The sequence below is a fragment of the Mobula birostris genome, chromosome 4 (genome assembly GCF_030028105.1).
Source record: "Mobula birostris isolate sMobBir1 chromosome 4, sMobBir1.hap1, whole genome shotgun sequence".
Lineage (NCBI taxonomy): Eukaryota > Metazoa > Chordata > Chondrichthyes > Myliobatiformes > Myliobatidae > Mobula > Mobula birostris.
The window spans coordinates 188,208,950-188,229,873 of record NC_092373.1 but is presented as its reverse complement, the minus strand read 5'-3'; the positions used below and the strand labels follow the sequence as shown (position 1 = coordinate 188,229,873).

At 41.5% G+C, this 20,924-nt stretch overlaps 1 protein-coding gene across 1 annotated transcript in view; it reads right to left on the bottom strand.

Moving 5' to 3' along the window:
• Positions 1-20,924, bottom strand: part of ctnna2 (catenin (cadherin-associated protein), alpha 2) — a 1,304,830-nt gene that overhangs the window by 16,039 nt on the left and 1,267,867 nt on the right. The window contains exon 17 of the mRNA XM_072254800.1: positions 20,259-20,393. Within this exon, the coding sequence (XP_072110901.1) occupies positions 20,259-20,393 (135 nt within the window). The remainder of the gene's footprint in view (positions 1-20,258; positions 20,394-20,924) is intronic.

Here is a 20,924-nt window from a genome sequence, read left to right as displayed (position 1 = left end):
GGTTCACCAGATTGATTCCTGGGATGGCAGGACTTTCATATGATGAAAGACTGGATTGACTAGGCTTATATTCATTGGAATTTAGAAGATTGAGGGGGGGTCTTATTGAAACGTATAAAATCCTGAAGGTATTGGACAGTCTAGATGAAGGAAGATTGTTCCCGATGTTGGGGAAGTCCAGAACCAGGGGTCACAGTTTGAGGATAAAGGGGAAGCCTTTTAGGACCGAGATTAGAAAAACTTCTTCACACAGAGAGTGGTGAATCTGTGGAATTCTCTGCCACAGGAAACAGTTGAGGCTAGTTCATTGGCTATATTTAAGAGGGAGTTAGATATGGCCCTCGTGGTTAAAGGGATCGGGGGTACGGAGGGAAGGCTGGTACAGGGTTCTGAGTTGGATGATCAGCCATGATCATACTGAATGGCGGTGCAGGCTCGAAGGGCCGAATGGCCTACTCCTGCACCTATTTTCTATGTTTCTATGAACACTACCTCACTATTCCTCTTTTGCAATATATATTTATTTCTGTTGTAACTTACAACAATTTGTTACACCTGCACTATGCTGCTGTCACAAAAGATTTTACGATTTATGTCAGTGACAATAAATCTGTTTCTGATCTGCCACGTTAACAATCTCCCAGCAATCACATCTCCATCTCCCAAGTAGCCTCTGTCCATTGCCCTGATTACCAGCCATCCTTCCTTCCAACGACTGCTCTGTTTCACTCTAAGAACTGCCCATTGCTCACTCTCACATAATTGTTGTCAAAAATTGCAGGTAGACATGGAGATATTGAGTGATTTATCTCCTCAACTCCACCCAGAACCACTTACGCCAATTGCAGGATCCCAAATAACCACTATGGCCACTTACTTACTGCCAGTTACACTACTGCATTTAGGGCAGCAATGACACTCCTCTTTTTCTGTATGCCACTGGTCATCTTCTCCGAGGTGTAGTTCAGGGTCCTCAGTCGCACACAGATATAGAAGAATTCTTTATTGCTGTTTCCATAATAATTTTTTGACCAGTCAGGGTTATTAGCCCTGAGCTGAACCCCCAAACCTAGAGGACCACTCAGAGTCTGCCCTCTACCCTTTGACCTGTTTGGCACAGGTGACCCTACCAAGGACCAAAGCACAAGACTCTGACTCCAGCCAACATAGCTCTCTGGGTCATTTAGGTATGCAACCCTCCAAAACCCTACGACAAGATTGTGGTCCTCTTGGAGGATCACCATGGCTGTGATAACCAAAATTATGCACTTTTCTTCAGGATCGTATGACTTAACGTAGCATTAGTCACAGTATCATGGAGTGACATAGCACAGAAACAGGGACTTCAGTCAACCATGCCTATGCTGATGGCTGCACCCATCTATATGCCCTCATTCGGTCCACAGTCTTCTCTAAATTGGAAAAGGTAGCCAGATTAGTGGCTGACTCATCTGCCAGGAAACGTGTGTTTTTTTAAAAATATGGAGTATTAAAATTGAGTAATGGGTGGATTCCAGTGAATAATTAGGGGAATTGAAAACTGATGAAGAGAAACACTTTAATTACTTTCTGCTTGTCGTATGACTTGTGCCATATGGCGGCTGAGGATTTCACAATTACTCGGTGAAGCGGTGTCTGCTTTGTCCGCTTGTCAGAGCCAGACAAATTTCAATGTGACAAATCAGAGTGGGAGTGCTGACTGGTCCAGGTTCTGCTGGCTTTAACTTTCAGTGCCAGTGAATGGGGACATCCTGCAGCTGACTGGCTAAAGGACTGAGCAGATGGCCCTGGAACACTGAGCTACATTGCACCACACACCTGGGACAAAGATAAAGCGGCTCTATGGAATAACTTTGCTGAGATTGAAGCCGCCAAGTCCAACAATAGGCAGGGGTCCTGGCAGAGGGCGAGCTGGCAGGGGGCTTTAATCACAGCTTGCTTTGTGAATGATGAAATGTAATTGAAAAGCTTGACCATATTCATGAGCAAGGTCTCTGCACAGAATCACTGGAGAACAAAAAAATAATCAGCATACATACAGAGGCATGCGCGCGCACACACACATACATACATGATTTACAAACACACACACTCATATATTCTACAAAATCACACACACGTGCCTTCATACATACAAATTCAGGCTACATCTTATCTTATGTTCTACAAATTCAGAAAAAATTCGCTAACATTCACAAGCACACACACATACACACATTCAACAAAATTTATTTTATTTAGAGATATAGCATGGAACAGACCCTTTCAGTCCTTCAAACTGCACCAGCCAGCAAGCACTGATTTAATCCTAGCCAAATCACAGGACAATTTACACTGACTAATTAACCTACTAACCAGTATGTCTTTGGACTGTGACAGGGAACTGCAGAATTGGAGCAGCTGGAGAAAACCAACACATTCCATGAGGAGGATTCTGGAATTGAACTCCTAACTCCAATGCCCCGAGGTGAAATAGTATCACACTAACTGCTACACTACTGTGGCATCCCACGTATGCTCTACAAATTCACAAACATTTTCTGAGATTCACAAACACACACACACACACACTCACTCATTCATACATACAGTGTACTCTACAATTTCACACGTGCGATCTACAAGTTCACAAACATGCTTAGACTGTACAAATTCACATGAGCACATTTAAGGAACACTGAGCAAGTGAATTCAGAAGCTCTTACAATTAAAGGAGCAGACTTTTGCTGCAATGGAACCAGTGACATACAATTTGAAAGGAGCTGCAGGGAATTAGCCATTGAGAAAAGCTGATCCACTGAGTTCCTATTCTTTTCAGTGAATTTCCTAAAAGAGAGATACTTAATGAAACATGTATTGGGTATCCAAAATAGTCGAAGTGGAATCACTCTGATCATGTTTTATAATTGATAGTTTTGCTTATACACTTTTATCATGTCAAACTAAAAGTTCTTTATGAGTCGCCTGACCTTGCTGAAAGAACTAATGTGCGTTAACCCATCAATATGACAAATGTCAGTTGGAAAAGCCTTGATCGCAGTCTTTAGTGTCGTTGATTTATACGTTATACATCTGTATGAAGGTATGTCAGAAGTTGTTAGAGAACGACAGAAAGAGCAACCGTGCTGTTGTTCCCCCTGAGGATGTAAAGAGCTTTGTGTGAGTCTCTCCTGCCCTTTTACAAGAAAGATGTGACATATTGATAGTTTAATAGGCTCTCAGGAGGAGCTGTGTTAGGCAAAACATGAAAAAGGATTTTAAAGTCATGTCTGAATAGTTGAAAGTGATGAAATAGATGTTAGAAAAGGGTGGGTGGGGCAGGGGAAGGGTGGGTTTTCCGAATTCTCACTCAGCAGATTTAAGCAGACCCCGTAGGGTTTAACTAACACTTATTATGTTAAGCTCTCTCTTTCCCTTGTTCTCTAAAAAACATGGAGACATTGGAACACCACGGAAAGAGACCAGTCATAAGATCTTAAGACCATAAAACATAGGAGCAGAATTACACCAATCAGCCCATCGAGTCTGCTGCGCCATTGCATCATGGCTGATTGATTACCTTTCTCAAACCCATTCTCCTGCCTTCTCCTCATAACCTTTGACTCCTTGATTAATCAAGAACCTATCAACCTCCACCTTAAATATACCCAATAACTTGACCTGCACAACTCTCTTTGGCAATGAGTTCTACAAATTTACCACCCACTGGCTAAAGAAATTTTCCCTTATCTCTGTTCTGAATGGACACCCCTCAATTCTGAGGCTGTGTCCTCTGGTTCTAGGCTCCCCCACTATAGGAAACAGCCTCTTCTCATTCACTTTATCCAGATCTTGCAATATTTGATAGGTTTCAATGAGATTCCCCCTTCCTTCTTCTAAACTCCAGCAAGTACAAGCCTAGCACTATCAAACGCTCCCGAAATGTTAAACCTTTCTTACCCGGGATCATTCTTGAGAACTTCCTCTGAACTTTCTCCAATGCCAGATTGTTTTCTTAGCATAGGGGCCCAAAACTGCTCACAATACTCCAAGTGCAGTCTGACAAATGCTTTATAAAGCCCTGTCATTACATCCTTACTTTGGTATTCTAGCCCCCTTGAAATGAATGCTAACATTGCATTTGAATTCCTTACCACTGACTGAAACTACAAGTTAACCTTTAGGGAATCCTGCACAAGGACTCTATGTCTGTCTATTGCTCTGATTTTTAATATTTTCTCCCCTTTTAGAAATCAGTGAAGAACCTCTTGTGCTGATTTCACCCCACTGAATGATCTTACCCATTGCACAGTAATGTGCTGATTCTTTGCTATGCTGTCAAGTAGAGAGTGGGGGTTCAAGGGACCAGGAAGCCTGGGGAATAGGCTAAAATCAGTCACCTTGTAACATCAACAGGAATGTAACTTCCTGAGCAATCCAAAGCCAATTGATTGTGTCATTGCTCTGAAGTCCTGCGACATTCAATCTTGAATGGTGGCAGACAATTGAATAGGTGGGGAGACTCTATAAATATAAATATGACCTCAATGAGGGCAGACCCATCCAGCATGCTTGTGGAGAAGTTAACTTTGAATGAAATTCAGCTATATCCAGCCAGATTCATAGAGAGAATTATCCACTTTGGAATCTTCTTAAGGACTCCAGCGTCGAGCTTCGGCTAACTCATTTCGAACTACTATCAAAAATGGTTGACAGCACCAATGTAGCCAATGGTAATGGTCCCAGCAAGATCCTAACAACAGTATTAAAGACTTGTGCTCCAGATATATGTGTCTCTACCCATATTGCTCAAGTACAGCTACAATGTATATCTCCCTAAAGATGTGGAAAATCATTCAGGTCATTTCCTGCCCATAAGTAGCAGGACAAACCCAGTCTGGATTATAACTGTCCTCTCAGCTGAACTAAATGAAGGATGCTAATGTCAGCATTGTTAACGTATGGCAGTTACTGACTAACGAGATTCTTACTAATGTACAGGATCTGGCTTCCCTACAGTCCTGGTCCAAACATGTTTTGAATTTAGAATTTTTTCAAGCATGAGTTGAATTGCAAAGGTGTGGAAGAGCGCCTTTGCTTATTGACCACAGTTCTGCCTTCTGCCATTATTCCAAGCAAACTCATCACCAAACTCTGGAACTCAAGAGTCAATGCCTCCCTCTGCAACTGGATCCTCAACTTTGCAATCAGTAAGGATCGGCACCTCTGCCATGATTATTCTAAACACTGCTGCACCACAAGGTTGTGTTCCCAAGCCCCTGCTCTACTCCCTGAGCACTCATGAATGTGTGGCTAGATTCTGCTCTAGCTCGATTTACAAGTTTGCAGATGATACTACTATAGTGGGCTGAATTTCAAATAATGATGAGTCGGAGTACAGGAAGGAGACAGAGAACATAGTGATGTACACAAAATGCTGGAGGAACTCAGCACGTCAGGTAGCTTCCATGGAAGTGAATAAACAATCGACATTTCGGGCTGAGACCCTTGTTCAGGACAGGAAAGGAAGTGGGAAGACGACAGAATAAAAAGGTGGTGGGAGGGGTTATAGTGATGTGGTGTAATGACAATGCATCCTCAAGCCCAACAAAATAAAAGAGCTAGTCATTGACTTCAGAAAGGAGAATGGCGCACATGTTACTGGCTACATCGACAATATTAAGGTTGAGAGGGTTGAGTGCTTCAAGTTCCTAGGAATGAGCATCACCAACAATCTGTCCTGGTCCAATCATGTTAATATCACAGTCAAGAAAACTCACTAGTGTCTACTTTATCAGGACGCAAAAGAAATTTGGCATGACCCGTCGAACTCATACCAATTTTTATCAATGCACCATAGAAAGCGTTCTGTCTAGGTGCATAATGGCTTGGTATGGCAACTGCCCTGCATGTGACCGCAATAAACGGCAGAGAGTTGTGGACACATTACATGAAACAATCTCCCCTCTATTCACTTGGTCTGTATTTCTTGTTGCCTCAGTAAAGCAGCCAGCATAATCAAACACCCTACACACCTCAAGATGTATTCTTTCTTCTCCCCTCACTCATTGGGCAGAAGATACAAAGCCTGAAAGCACGTACCACCAGGCTCAAGGACAGCTTCTATTCCTCTGCTAACAGACTCTAAAAAAGATCTTTTGTAAAATAACAAACAAGAGAAAATCTGCAGATGCTGGAAATCCGAGCAACACACACAAAATGCTGGAGGAACTCAGCAGGCCAAGCAGCATCAATGGAAAAAAAAGTACAGTCGACGTTTCGGGCGGAAACATCGATTACACTTTTTTCCATAGCTGCTGCCTGGCCTGCTGAATTCCTTCAGCATTTTGTCTGTTTTGTAAAACAAGATGGATTCTTGACCTCATGATCTACTGTACCTCATTATGATGTTGCAAGTTATCATTTACCTGCACCTCACTCTTTCAGCAGTTTTTACACTTCATCCTACATTGTTATTAAAGTCATGGAGTCATAAAAAAGTACAGCATAGAAACAGGACCTTTGGTCCATCTGGTCCATGTCAAGCTCTTTCAACTGCCTACTCCCATCAACCTGCACCAGGACCATATCTTACCATATTCCTACTATTAATGTACCTATCCAAACTTATCTTAAATGTTGAAGTCAAACTCGCATGCACCACTTGTGCTGGCAGCTCATTCCATTGCTTTACCTTAGTCGAGTTCTATACACTGTGTAATGATTTGACCTGTATGAAAAGTATACTAGACAAATTTTTCACTTTATCATGAGACATATGACAATAATAAACCAATACCAATAAAACCTGCCTTGCTGACATTTGACCACGTGTGATATAATAGGACCTTGTGAAAATTCATCAGAAGGAATTAAGGAGGAAAGTTTTCATTGCTTGTTTCATTTAGAAATAGTTGCAAGTAAAATATGAACAAAATGAAATTTAAAAATAACAGGTTTAGTGAATAATAAATTCACTTCAGATACATTTAGAACATGAAACATTACAGTGCATGAACCTTGTCTCACCAATCAGACTTAAACAGATCCACCTTATTGGACAAAACAACACACACAGAATGCTGGAGGAACTCAGCAGGCCAGGCAGCATCTATGGAAGAGAGTACAGTCCACATTTCAAGCCGAGATCTTTCAGCAAATGTCAACTGTACTCTTTTCCATAGATGCTGCCTGGCCTGCTGAGCTCCTCCAGCATCTTGCGTGTGTTGCTTGGATTTCCAGTATCTGCAGATTTTCTTGTTTGTTATTGTACAAAAGATGTAATTAAGAGTCTGATAGCGGTCGGATAGAATCTGTCCTTGAGCATGGTGATAAGTGCTTTCAGACTTGTTCTGCCTGCTCATGATTTATTCCCTCCCTGCTCATGTACCTATTTAAATGTCTCTTAAACATTGCTACTATACCTACTTCTACCATCTTGCCTAGCAGCATTTTCCACTCTGTGTAAAAATCTTTCCTTATCCATCGCCTTTAAACTTTCCTCTCTTATCTTCAGCATATGCTCTCTGGTACTTTGACATTTGCACCCTGGGAAAAAGACTTTGAATATCTACCCTAATTATGTTTATCATAATTATATGTGCCCCTGTGGGTTGCCCCTCCCCTTCCAATGTTCCAGAGAAAACAATCTAAATTTGTCCAACCTCTCCTTATAACTAATGCACTCCAATCCAAACAACATCCTGGTGAAGCTCTTCTGCACCCTCTCCAAAGCCTTACTGCAATGACCAGAAATGTTAATGTCAACCTGCATGTGGATTCTTCCACAAATTAAATTGCGAAGAAATCAAACATGAAAACAGACAGCGCTTCAGGGCATCCCACCGTGGTTTGCTGCCAATTAACACCTTTGAAATGTAGTCACTGTTGCAACGCAGAAAGCAAATCTGCTATAATGTTTAAACAGAAACATGACAATTATTGAAGGATAAATATGGACCAAGACATGGGGGAGAAAAAAAAAACTCATCCTCTTCTATATAGGGCTAAGGATCACAGACTTATAGAGTCATAGAATTACAGTATACCTCACAGAAATGGGCACTTCAGCATACCACATTCATGCTGATCATTCTGCTCATCTAAGCACCTTCCTCTTGCCCTGCATTAGGTCCGTATCCTCCTATATCTTGTCGCTGCAATTGTCCATCTAAAGCTTTTTAAATGTAGCGATTATAATTGGTGTCATGACTCCTTCTGACAGTGTGCTCCAGATACCAGCCAGTCTGTGTGCAAGCCTGCGAGGACATTCAGTATGCCGATCCATGCTGGCCTCCACTCCTCTTCTGTGCCTATTATCCCTATTATCCCTTATTTCTCAAACTTTTCAACTATACATCTACCTCCACCTTAAATACAGTACTGTGCAAAAGTCGTATATATAGCCAGGGTGCCTAAGGCTTTTGCACAATACTGTATTTGTTAACGTGGAGCAGAGAAAGAGTTAGTGGGAGCAAAGAATGTTGGGAATGGCAAGGGTGGAGTGCTGCAGGAGGGGTGTGGGACAGGTGGCAGAGGAGTGGCAAGGACAGGGTGGTGGTGTGTGTGCAGACACACCCAGCCCTGAGTTACCAGGCAAGGTCATTTAATTCCAAACAATTGGTTTATTGATGATTACAGAATGACTCTGTGGTGCTTCCCACTCTTTCCACTCTACCTTCCTTTTTTCCCAACCACGAGTCCCTCTCCCTGACCCTTTCCAAATCTCAGACCACAATAGAGACCCATGTCAGAATCAGGTTCATCATCACTCACATTTGTCATGAAATTTGTTTCTCTTTTGTGACAGCAGAATAGTGCAATACATGAAATTACTACAGTACTGTGCTAAAGTCTTAGGCACCTTAGCTATACATATATGTGCCTAAGACTTTTGCACAGGACTGTAGGTCCCTGTGAACTTCACTCACTTGAAATTTCTCTCTTTGTAAATAATAATCCACTCACTGATCGCTCTTAACAAAGTGTATGACGCCAGACATCCCAAGATTAAACATTTGTCAGCATTTTCACCAGTAACTCAATCTATGTATAAGTATATACAGTGTGTATATATATACATGCACATGCAGTTCAACGCTTTGAGTGATTATGCAGAAAGTTTGAAGTTAATATCTCATCTCCTTCTACCTTAGGCCACAAACTTATCAATCACCTCTGCTGTGGACACTTTCTGGAGGTCCAAGATCCGTATGCTCCACGACCGCTGGACTAAGTGCGTAAATGTAGGAGGGGACTATGTTGAAAAATAAATGTTCTAGGTTTTCTAAAATTGACTCCTTCTACCTTAGGCCACAAACTTATCAATCACCCCTCGTATATATTTATATACATCATGACAGAAACATAATGCCTCATTACAACCTGCCCTTCCAGCTATTTTTGTATCAGTAAACTTGGAAACCTTGCAATTTGATCATTTGTGTTCATATAAAAGAATATTTAGAATATTGGTCTGAAGGTTCATCACAAGGTGCTGCAGACAAACCAGCACTCCCTAGGCTTTGAAGCATTCCTCGAGTCTCTGCAGCTTGAACCCATGACTTTCAGAGTGAGCTACACAGAACTACAAAAGTGCTCAGCTGAAGGAAAGAGTTGACATTCAAGTTGGTTGATCATATTGGCTGTGCTGCAGGCTCCCCATGCCCTTTTTTTCCAACTAAAATGCATCACCTCATAGTTCTCCACTTCTACCTGGCATCGGTCAACCCTACATTGAACACAAGAGATTTTGCAGATGCTGGAAGTCTAGTGAAACATTCACAAGATGATAGAGGAACTCAGCAGGCTAGGCAGCATCTATGGGAAAAAGTACAGTCAACATTGAGAGGACTGCCGAAGGGTCCCAGCCTGAAATGTCAACTCTACTTTTTTCTATAGATGTTGTCTGGCTGCTAAGTTCCTCCAGCATTCTGTGGGTATTGCTTGGATTTCTTGCATCTGCAGATTTTCTCCTGTTTGTGCTTCCTTACACAGCTTGTCAATATCCTTATTTTTATATCAAAGGCAGTTCCCTTTCCGGTGAAAATGTACCTGAAGTTACTTCACTGGTTGTACCAAATATACATAGCCTTAAGATACCTTCCTCCAAATGGACCACAATCTTGTCATGCTTTAGAGACTTGCATGCCTCAGAGAGCTATGCTGGCTGGAGTCAGGGCTTTATGCTTTGGCTCTTAGTAGGGTCACCCATGCCAAACAGGTCAAAGGGTAAAGGCTAGACTAACTGTGGTCCACCCGTCCTTCAGGTTCAGGGACTCACCCCAGGGCTAACTGACTGGTGTTATGGAAATAGGAACGAAAAATCCCTCGACATCTGTGTGTGATGGTATGCCTGAGACTACAACCGGGACTTACATAAAAACCAAAAGGAAGCTACTGGCATGATGAAGGAAGCCCTGAACACTGCCAGAGATGGAGTACCTTTATCGCTGCCCCAAATGGGTCGTAAGTAAGTAAGACAGCTTAAAAGAATGTTGTTGCCCTTTGATTACAATAATCATCTGGGAGCCTGTCAAACCCACTTCCCCTGCTTTCTTGTACAGATTTTGGTCAGTATTTTCTGTAGTTAATCAAGGTTGTTTGTCATTACACTCAACAATGATTGCAATACCTCAAACTACCTCGATGGAGACCAACTTTGTCAGCCCGACGGTAGGTGTTTGTGCTTGAATCAGACTCTATACGTATATTGCCATATACATGATAGGTATTTACATCCTCAGCACGAATTTGCAGTGAATGTATGGCTACAAGTTCTAGCTGCATATCATGCCAGGGTTATAATGAATCAACAAAAAACATGGAAAGCAGCTAAATACGTGCATCTTGTTCTGACTGCATTGTTGATGTTAAACAGTGGCTTCACATTACAGCAGACACTTCAAGGCACTGGTAAGGTACTACCAATGTTGTTCATGCCAAATAATCCAAAAAAAAATGGGGAGACTTGTAGACTCAGTCAGGTCTATCATGCGCACTAGCCTCCCCACCCTCAAAGACATCTTTAGAAGGCAATGTTTCAAGAAGGCAGCAAACATCATGAAGAACCCTTACCATCCAGGATTTGTATTCTTCTCATTACTATCATCAGGGAGGAGGTACAGGAGCCTGAAGAAGCACACTCAATGTTTTAGGAACAGCTTCTTCCCCACCACCATCATATACCTTAATGGTCACTTAACCCATGAACACCACCTCACTATTTCGCCTATGCAATATTAATTTATTTATTGCTGTTGTTTCTTGTCATAATTTTTAGGCATTGCACTGTACTGTTAGCAGTTTGCCACCGATGTCTTCTCCTAGGCTGACACTCCCATTACTGAGACCCTAGTTACACTCAGTTGGCCTAGTCACATTATTTGCATGCCTGACGATAGACTTATAAAACAAATACCCTACTCCGAACGCCGTCACAGTACATTTTTAACAGGTGCTCAAACCCTCCTTGAATAGATGCAACAAGCCTGATCACTCAAAGTGGAGAAGGCACATTTGGGATCGCATTTTGAACCTTGACTCCGTATATTAAGCAGCACACAAAAGTCCTGCATATACTATGGAAGGAGCCAACTCGCAAAGCAGCCAACCCACCACTCCATCAGGTATCATCTGACCCTTGTGCAGAAGAGAATCCACATTGTCATCATCATTCATCTGAAAACCTAGGAAACCAATGTTGGAGAAAGTCATCCTTGATCTTGTTGGATTAGGGTGTAGAATCTTTATTTTTCTTGTAGTTTCTTTGTAGTTTAACTTTCCCAAGCTTCCTTGTATTTCTATATAATTACTACTATACATGTAGTTGTTCAGTGAATTTCCCATGCCCTTTTTTTTCAACCAAAATGCATCACCTTATTTGCCAGGCATTAGTCTATTCTACCATGATCACAATAGATTATGTAGCTGCTGGAAATCTTGAGGAGCGTGCACAAGGAACTCAGCAAGTCAGGCAGCATCTATGAAGGGGAATAAACAGTCAACACTTCTGCTGCAATTGTGCTGGTATGCCCAAATCTCAGTTGTTAGTATAAATTAAAAGAAAAGGCCTAACACCAAAGCCTGGAAAATGCCAGTCTCCAGTGCAAATACAAACATTCACCATGATCTTTAGATACCTGTAACCTAACTAACCTATATAATCACCTATATACATGTAATTGTTCAGTGAATTTTCCAACAATTGTGGTACAGTTGCTTCTATGTTTTTCCAGAATCTTTTGAGTTTGCTTTAGCAGATGTCACACTACTTGAATTTGGCTATTTTGTAGGCTATTGTTATCTCTGGAAGTCTTGTTATCTCTAGTCTGAGAACGACACAACCATCACAGCTTTTCCCTTTGTTCATTCTTCGTCCTTGTAACACTTAATAGCTACCAATAAGTTTTATGCCTCATTCTTGACTTGCAAAGGAGTTTTGGATTATAAAAGCAACAGGATCCAACAATCTCGAGGGATTGCTGAAGGAGAAAAAGAATGATGGATTTCCAGCAATATAATAATTTTAAAATATTTTTCTCTTCTTCCTTTCATAAAAAAAAAGTTGACATATCCTTCCCCTCAGTCTTCTGGATGTTTCAACATCTTGCATGCTGTATGACTCTATGGCTCTCTGTGGCTCTAATCTCTGGAAACTCTGGGATTTCTTGCTGATATACCTGCTACCTCAGCAACCTTCTGTCTGCACTGCAGACTATCAAGCCCACAGAATGGGTTTTAATCCCATTGCTTTCTTCTGCATTTTCTATTTAGTATTTCAATTATTTGAAGTCGCTCATCATCATTTTATAACTTTGTTTACCCTCTACTTCATCTGCACATTGAATGAAGGTATGATCAAATTACTTGTGTAATGCCTTAGCCATTTCTTAATTCCTTTCAATCATTTCTCCTGCCATTCACTCCATGAATTCCCATTTATTTCTGGAACTCCTTCATTGGTGCAAACTTCTTACAGTTGTACCTCATGGCCATATCGTAGCGTTAGGGCAAGGATCGTTAGGATGGGAAAACAGCTTCTTCCCACAGGCCATGAGACTACAGAACTCCCTGCCACCACCATCATGTATGAAGCTCCAGTAGCATTATGCTGCTTACTTTTTAACTTGTTAAGATTTCTACTGCTATGCTGTGAGGTGTGTTATTTTCACAAACAAGAGAAAATCTGCAGATGATGATTTTCACAAATGAAACACAAAGTGCTGCTAAAACACTGTTTTGACAGAAAACTACTAAAATAAAATACCTGCAACACACACAAAATGCTGGAGGAACTCAGCAGGCCAGGCAGCATCTATGTTAAAAAAAACTTAGCAGTTTTCTGTCAAAGCAGTGTGTCCTGCTGGAAAGTGTTTTGGCTTTGGCAAAAGATAAGGAGCCATGTTGCCCAACTTAGGAAAGTTGCATCAGCCAATCAAAATTGTGGAATGTGAGGGAAGGTTCTAGAGAGCTGGGGGGAAGAGTTTTCTGAAGGGCCGTAGTCTGGTTTGGGGTCTTTTGGCAGGAAGTGCAGACAGAAAAGAATCAGGGAAAATGCCTGAAGGATCCCATCCAAAGGGGGGGGGGGGCGATTGCAAGGGGTGCTTTGCAAGGTGTTGGATTCCAAGCAGGGAAGTTCTACCTGCAGTTGCTCATGAGTTCAGCGCCATGAGTAAAGTGGTACACCCAGCTAATACAGGAATGAGTTCCAGTGTTTATCTGCACATTTAGACTTGTTTAACTGTAATGAGCCCTTATATCTTTTTTTTTCTTTCTCTGTTTACTGTTTGATAAAGTTGAAAATAGGTAAATATAGTTTCTTTATTACTTTGTGCTGGTGTGGGCACGTGGCCAAGTGGTTAAGGCACTGGACTAGCGAACTGAAAGTCGTGAGTTCGAGCTCCAGCCGAGGCAACATGTTGTATCCTTGAGCAAGGCACCTAATCACACATTGCTCTGTGACAATACTGGTGCCAAGCTGTATGGGTCCTAATACCCTTCCCTTGGACAACATTGGTGTCGTGAAGAGGGGAGACTTGCAGCATGGGAAACTGCTTGTCTTCCATACAACTTTGCCCAGGCCTGCGCCCTGGAGAGTGAAGATTTTCCAGGCGCAGATCCATGGTCTCGCAAGACTAACGGTGTATGATCTGTCATTTCTAGGCTACCAATAACTGTGTATGGGCAGAATTTACACAGCATTCACTTAAACTGAGGTTCTTTTTAAGTGGAACATCAAGCTGAACCCCAAATCATATCAATCCTAGACGTGTATTGCTGATGAAAGGTGGCCTTCTCACTGCTGAGTCACGTGGCTGCCAGCAGGGTTAGCTAACGAGCCAAGTTGGTGTTCGAGCTCCTGTGAGAGGGTTGCTCTTGCATTATATATGCACCTATTATTTGTTAATTTATTTGTGGTAATATTACTTTATGTGTTGTGTGTGAATTACATGTACTGTGTTGTGCACTTTGGATCAGAGGAATGTTGTTTCATTTGGTGGTATATATACACGGTTAAATGCCAATAAAATTGAACTTGGAACATAATTTTTTCTAATATTCTAACTTCTCCTTCTCTCTTTTTATTGGCACTTCCTAAAACCTTCTTATTCTCAGGCTTACTATTTTGTCAGCAACATTATGATTTTCCGGTTTTAATCCAATCCTATCCTTGTCAATTTAAGTCACCAACCGACCATACTGTGAAACCTTTTTATCCCCGATCTGCACCAGTGGCACCCTGCGTAGTATCTAACTTCACAACATGAATTACTTTTAGAGGGTAAGTGTTCACTGATGTTTCCTCTTCTGTAACTCCAGGAAAAATTTACTAGGGTTATGTTCTTCTGTTAACATTTTTTTAATGTAGAGTGGATTTTACTTTAAAATATAAGCTGCCACTGAATCATTCACAAGATGTCAAAATTGAGCAGGGAGCATTAAAATAAATCAATCATTTTTCAGCATTCACATCAGACTGGGAGATGGAGTAGGAGGGGAATTGGAGTGTGGACGAGTAAACCTGGTCTGTCACAGTGAATAAAAAAGTGTTAAAATGAAACTGGCCGTGTACAAGCAAATCACAGTCAATCAGATCCAATCAAGAGAAGTAAGAGGTCTATAAATATCCTGAGGAATAAATGAGATTGCCATCACTAGAAGAGGCTATGAGATAGAAAATTACCATGTAACTATAGTAAGCCAAGGATTCTAACGTAACACACAACTATTCTTTTCTATGATGTGAATAAGGAACATTCAATGCTGCTGTTCTTCTCATTTTTGATGCAGTAATCAATAACCAGTGCACAAAACTGTAAAATATTGGGCTGAAATTTCTTCTGTTGAACAGTTTAGCAAAAAGCCTCCCAGTTCAAAAAGGAATTTACTTTGCCATACACACAAAAGCTGGAGGAACTCAGTAGGTCAGGCAGCATCTATGGAAAAGAGTAAACAGTCAAAGTTTCAGGCCAAGACCTTTCACCAGGACAAGCATTAGGACAAGGAATATTAGGATGAGAAATAGCTTCCTTCCCCGGGCCATGAGACTACTGAACTCTCTGCCACCATCACCATGTATGAAGCTCCCGAAATGTCAACTGAAAGGTCTCGGCCTGAGATGTCGACTGTATTCTCTTCCTTAGATACTGCCTGGCCTGCTGAGTTCCTCTAGCATTTTGTGCGTGTTGCTTTGGATTTCCAGCAACTGCAGACTTTGCTCCCTACCTGACTCCCTTGTCCATTCGTTCCCCCCCACCCCTGCCATCCCTTCCCGCAGATCTCCCTCCTGGCACTTATCCTTGCAAGCGGAACAAGTGCTACACCTCCCCTTACACTTCCTCCCTCAGCACTATTCAGGGCCCCAGACAGTCCTTCCAGGTGAGGTGACACTTCACTTGTGAGTCAGCTGGGGTGATATACTGTGCTCCCGATGCGGCCTTCTGTATATTGGTGAGGCCTGATGCAGACTGGGAGACCGTTTCGCTGAACACCTATGCTCTGTCCACCAGAGGAAGCAGGATCTCCCAATGGCCACACATTTTAATTCCACGTCCCATTCCCATTCTGACATGTCTATCCACGGCCTCCTCTACTGTCAAGATGAAGCTACACTCAGGCTGGAGGAACAACACCTTATATTCTGTCTGGGTAGCCTCCAACCTGAAGGAATGAACATTGATTTCTCTAACCTCCACTAATGCTCCTCCTCCCCTTCTTACCCCATCCCCTATTTTATTTATTTATTCATTTATTATTCCCCCCCTTTTTTCTCTCTCTCTTTCCCTCTCACAATCACTCCTTGCTTGCTCTCCATCTTCCTCTGCTGCTCCCCTCCCCCTTTCTTTCTCCCATGTCTCCAGCTTCGTTTCCCTTTAGCCAATCAACTTCTCAGCTCTTAGCTTCATCTCTCCCCCTCCTGTCTTCTCCTATCATTTTGGATCTCCCTCTCCCCCTCCCCCTCCCTCTTTCAAATCTCTTACTATCTCTTCTTTCAGTTAGTCCTGATGAAGGGTTTCGGCCCGAAACGTCGACTGTACCTCTTCCTATAGATGCTGCCTGGCCTGCTGTGTTCTACCAGCATTTCGTGTGTGTTGCTTGAATTTCCAGCATCTGCAGATTTTCTCTTGTTTGTGATTTACTTTGCCATTTTCTTCATGAAAATCATCAACATAGGGATTTGCACACCAGTAAATTCAAAGTCTTTGATATAATGGAGTAATGGTCATTTAAGTAGATGCAGTCTTCCAAAATAGTAACTATAGGCCAATGGACATTTGTTTGAAAAGCATACAGGGAAAATGTGCCAATGTTTCTCTTCAATCAAAAGAATTCAGTGTTATAAATTGTAGAACTAATTATGAAAAGTAATAATCATGCCATTAAATGTAACAGGCTTGATCTGACCCACTGCCTGCACATGGTGCCTGTACAATCCTCTTGCTGTGCTTACCCACAGTGGCTCCTAAAGGTCGCTGGTAGGCTCCACTCTTGTTGGGTGGAGCAAGTTCCTGACAAATGAGCTTCAGGTGGCAGAACCTGAAGCCCCAGCCCTAGTGCCAGCTTCCTGCTGGCCTTTAACAACTTACCACTGTTAAAAGCATCTCTCATTGTAAATGTTTCTGATATTCATAGATGTTTAAAGACATTCAGACAGGTCAGAATAATGAAAATTATTTTGTAGATAACAAATTAGAGAAGTTTAATATGCATTTTGCTATCATTAAGATAGAAAATAATCGGTGAAACATAGAAAATTAATAACTTAACTATTCAAAGATCTTCAGTAACAACCTCATGCAATTGAATGGGATTGCTGCTTACTTCCTAATCAAGGCCACTATGAAACAGAGAGGCAGCTGTTAAACTGAACTGCACCAAGGCCTCAGTTTCGTATATCTGGAGTTGCTGTAGAAACACAGTAAGTAACAAGTGGAGTAGCAGAGCAGAACTCTGACCTCCAGTGTGCATCCATCTTCCATGCCTCAGAACCTCCAGAGGTTAATTAGGACCCAAGGAGACAACTTGCAGCACAAAGGAGATGAACTGGAATAATTAGACTACAGAGAAGTTTCATCTATGGATGAACAGCATGGTCCTTTAAATGGTGCACAATGCCGGTCTCATGCCAGAAGAACCAGACAGAAGCGTTCAATGTTTAAAGTTGCTGTTGGCATTCACCTCAGATAAATGTTGGCCCCAGCTGTATCTAGGTTTGAGGAGAAAACGTGTGTATACAGCTGAACTTTGGTTCTCTGTGAACTGCATACAGATGTACTTGGCTGCATTCTGCTTGTCTGCCACAGTATGCTCAAACAGACACTGAGAAAGCAAATGGTCTGGTAAAAGAAATGATTTCCGGCTTTATTTGGAGCAGGAGTTTTATGTTTATCACTGAATGCTCCCAAGCAATCTATCACATAGCTTTGAGGAGTGAAAGATTCATTTTGCACCTCAGCCTCATCAAATGGAACATATTTTCCTTCCAACTGCAACAGACTTTTGGCCTCTGACTCGGATTGCCAAATATAGTACCAACTAGTGCAAATGGGAACGTTGTGAACCATACTTGCCTTTCCTCTATAAGTGTCGAAACTAATTCTGTATTGGTTCCTTTGCAATGCAGTCCACCTTGCTTGGTACAGTTGACTCCAGAGACAAAACCTAAGCTTACGTTTCAGTCAGTACTGAAGGACTGTTGCATTATTAAAGAAGCAATTTTTGGATGACAGTGATATGAAATCTTGACTGCTCATTCTGGTGAAAGCAGAAGATACTGTGATTAAAAAGAAGAGAGGACAATTCTCCCCATTGAACTCTCACCGACAGTTTGGTTATTTATGAAATAGTTTATGGGACCTTGATCTTGATATGAGATACTGTTATATCTCTCTGCAACGGAAGTGACACCACAAAAGCAGCTGGTTTCCCAAGGTCTGTTTTCGTAGAACTTTCCGGTGCACAATTTTCTAATTTGAATAGGTGCAAGTGTATTGGTCTCTGTTTGTACTTCCTGACATTTGAAATATACAGAGGTAATTGCACTCAGTGACCACTTTATTAGGTACATCTGTACACCTGTTCATTAATGCAAATAAATATCCAATCAGCCAATCAGGTAGCAGCAACTCAATGCATAAAAGCATGGTCAAAAGGCTCAGTTGCTGTTCAGACCAAACATCAAAATATGGAAGAAATGTGATCTAAGTGACTTTGATTATGGAATGATTGCTGGTGCCAGACAGCGTGGTTTGAGAATCTCGGAAACTGCTGATCACCTAGGATTTTCACTCACAACATCTCTAGAGCTTACAGAGAATGGTGCGAAAAACAAACAAAAAAAATAGGCAGCAGTCAGTGGCCGTTCTATAGGCAAAAACATCTTGTTAATGAGAAAAGTCAGAAGAGAATGCCCAGATTGGTTGATGCTCACAGGGAGGTGACAGTAACTGAAAAAACCAAGCGTTACAACAGTGGTGTGCAGAAAAGCCTCTAGTAATGCACAACACATCAAGCTTTAAAGCGGATTAGGTGCAGGACGTACTGAATAAAGTGGCCACTGAGTGTACAACGCTGTACTATTCAGTCTCACCCATTTAGCACAAGCAAATTTCACCCCTGAAAATCCTTACAATGCAGCACACTATACCTTTCAACATCCAATTAGTGCACACTTCTGTATTTGCCAACGCAGCGTGGAGAGCGAGTTTGTAAATCTGGTGGGAGCAAAGGATGTTGGGAATGGCGAGGGTGGAGTACCGTGGGAGGGGTGTGGGACAGGTGGCAGACATGGAAGGTCAGAAGGGTAGGGTGGTACAGGTGCAGACGCTCGGCAATTTCATCTGATTCCAAACAATTGTTTATTGATTATTACAGAATATCTGGTCTTTCATCACTCACTTGTCATAAAATTTGTTTTTTTTGTGGCACCAGTACAGTGCAATACATAAAAATTACTACAGTACTATGCAAAAGTCTTAGACACCCTATCTATATATATATATATATATGTGCCTAAGACTTTTGCACAGTACTGTATGTCTGAAAGACGTTCTAGTTTTGTCCCACATCATGGTTTTATTCCCATAAACCCATAAAAATGTTAGTCCTTTTTGAATTTACATTGCGTAAAGAAGTATATAGAAGGAAGCTGATTTCTTTCTTTCACAACCAGCTGTGAAAGGAGATCTTGATACCATGTCAGGGTTGGCTTTGAATCCTGATGCCAAAAGGTTAATGTAAATATTGGAAAGCATATTGAAATTTAGTGCCATTATCAGATTATTGTAAATGCAGCTTTGTCCTTCAGAGGCTTTGAACAAGGCAGCTGTAAGCTTTGGTGATGCAACGAATGCAGCAGGGCTCTCCCTCTGATTCTGTGGCAGCATATCTCACCTGACTATAAATAACACCTCTTTGTTGCTAGAATGATTTAAATAATGTTGCTTACATTTTGTCACATATGAGCTATTGCGGCTCGAGGACATTCGTCACTGGAAGGGAAAAAAAATCCCTATGGTAGCAAAGTGGAAGGAAATAAAAGAGAACCACAGATTCCTTAAGCTAATATTCCTCTTACAGACTTTAATGAGGTCACAGTGATCATTAAGTATACGTATTTTATCTGTCATAGATCTACATGAAGCATCATTGCTAATGAAGTGTACACAAAGAAAATACCATTAAGAAAGGGTATATTCAAAAACACAAGGTTGCAGAGCATGTGAAAAGTGGCAGAGGGATTCTTTCTACCTTTAGGAAATTAGTCTTTAACTACTTACCCCTGACACAATCAGCTCCCCTCCCAGGTTTTGGACTTCTGCCTTCACTTTGCTGCAGATGTTAAGTTGGTGGCAGTAGAGTGCTATACGCTGCAAGTAGGCCAACAGATCCTGCTTACAAGCTGAATCAGGACACTGCAAGAAATAAAACACAGTTTCACATTAGTTTCACTCTTTTTTTGTGATTGTTTCCATTTGAAACATTAATTTAGATGTCAATTACCAGCTCTCGACTTATTGGGTTTCCTTTTTCTTGGCTGTGTTTTGATTCCGAATCATAAGGTGTGATCAGGATAAAAGTCTGGTTATTTAGTAATGAGAGTTCTTTTTTCATTATTACTCAAAGGAGTCTGAGAGGCATAGACATTTATGTCCACCATCTTCCCATTTACCCTAATCCTACATTATCCTTTTTTTAAAATTTCCCTACGTTCTCAGCAACTCCCTCTAGATTCTACCACCCACTTACTGAAAGTTTACAATGGCCAGTTACGTCTTTGGGGATGTGGGCAGAAACCCATACAGTCATAGAGAGAACATGCAAACTCATACAAATATGAGGTCACTATGATAGCTGGGTCTTTTGTACTAAGTGGCAGTGTCTCTAGTAGTAGCTATGGTACTGGGCTGCCCCCTTCAAACCACTTTCTACTTTAGAGAATACAA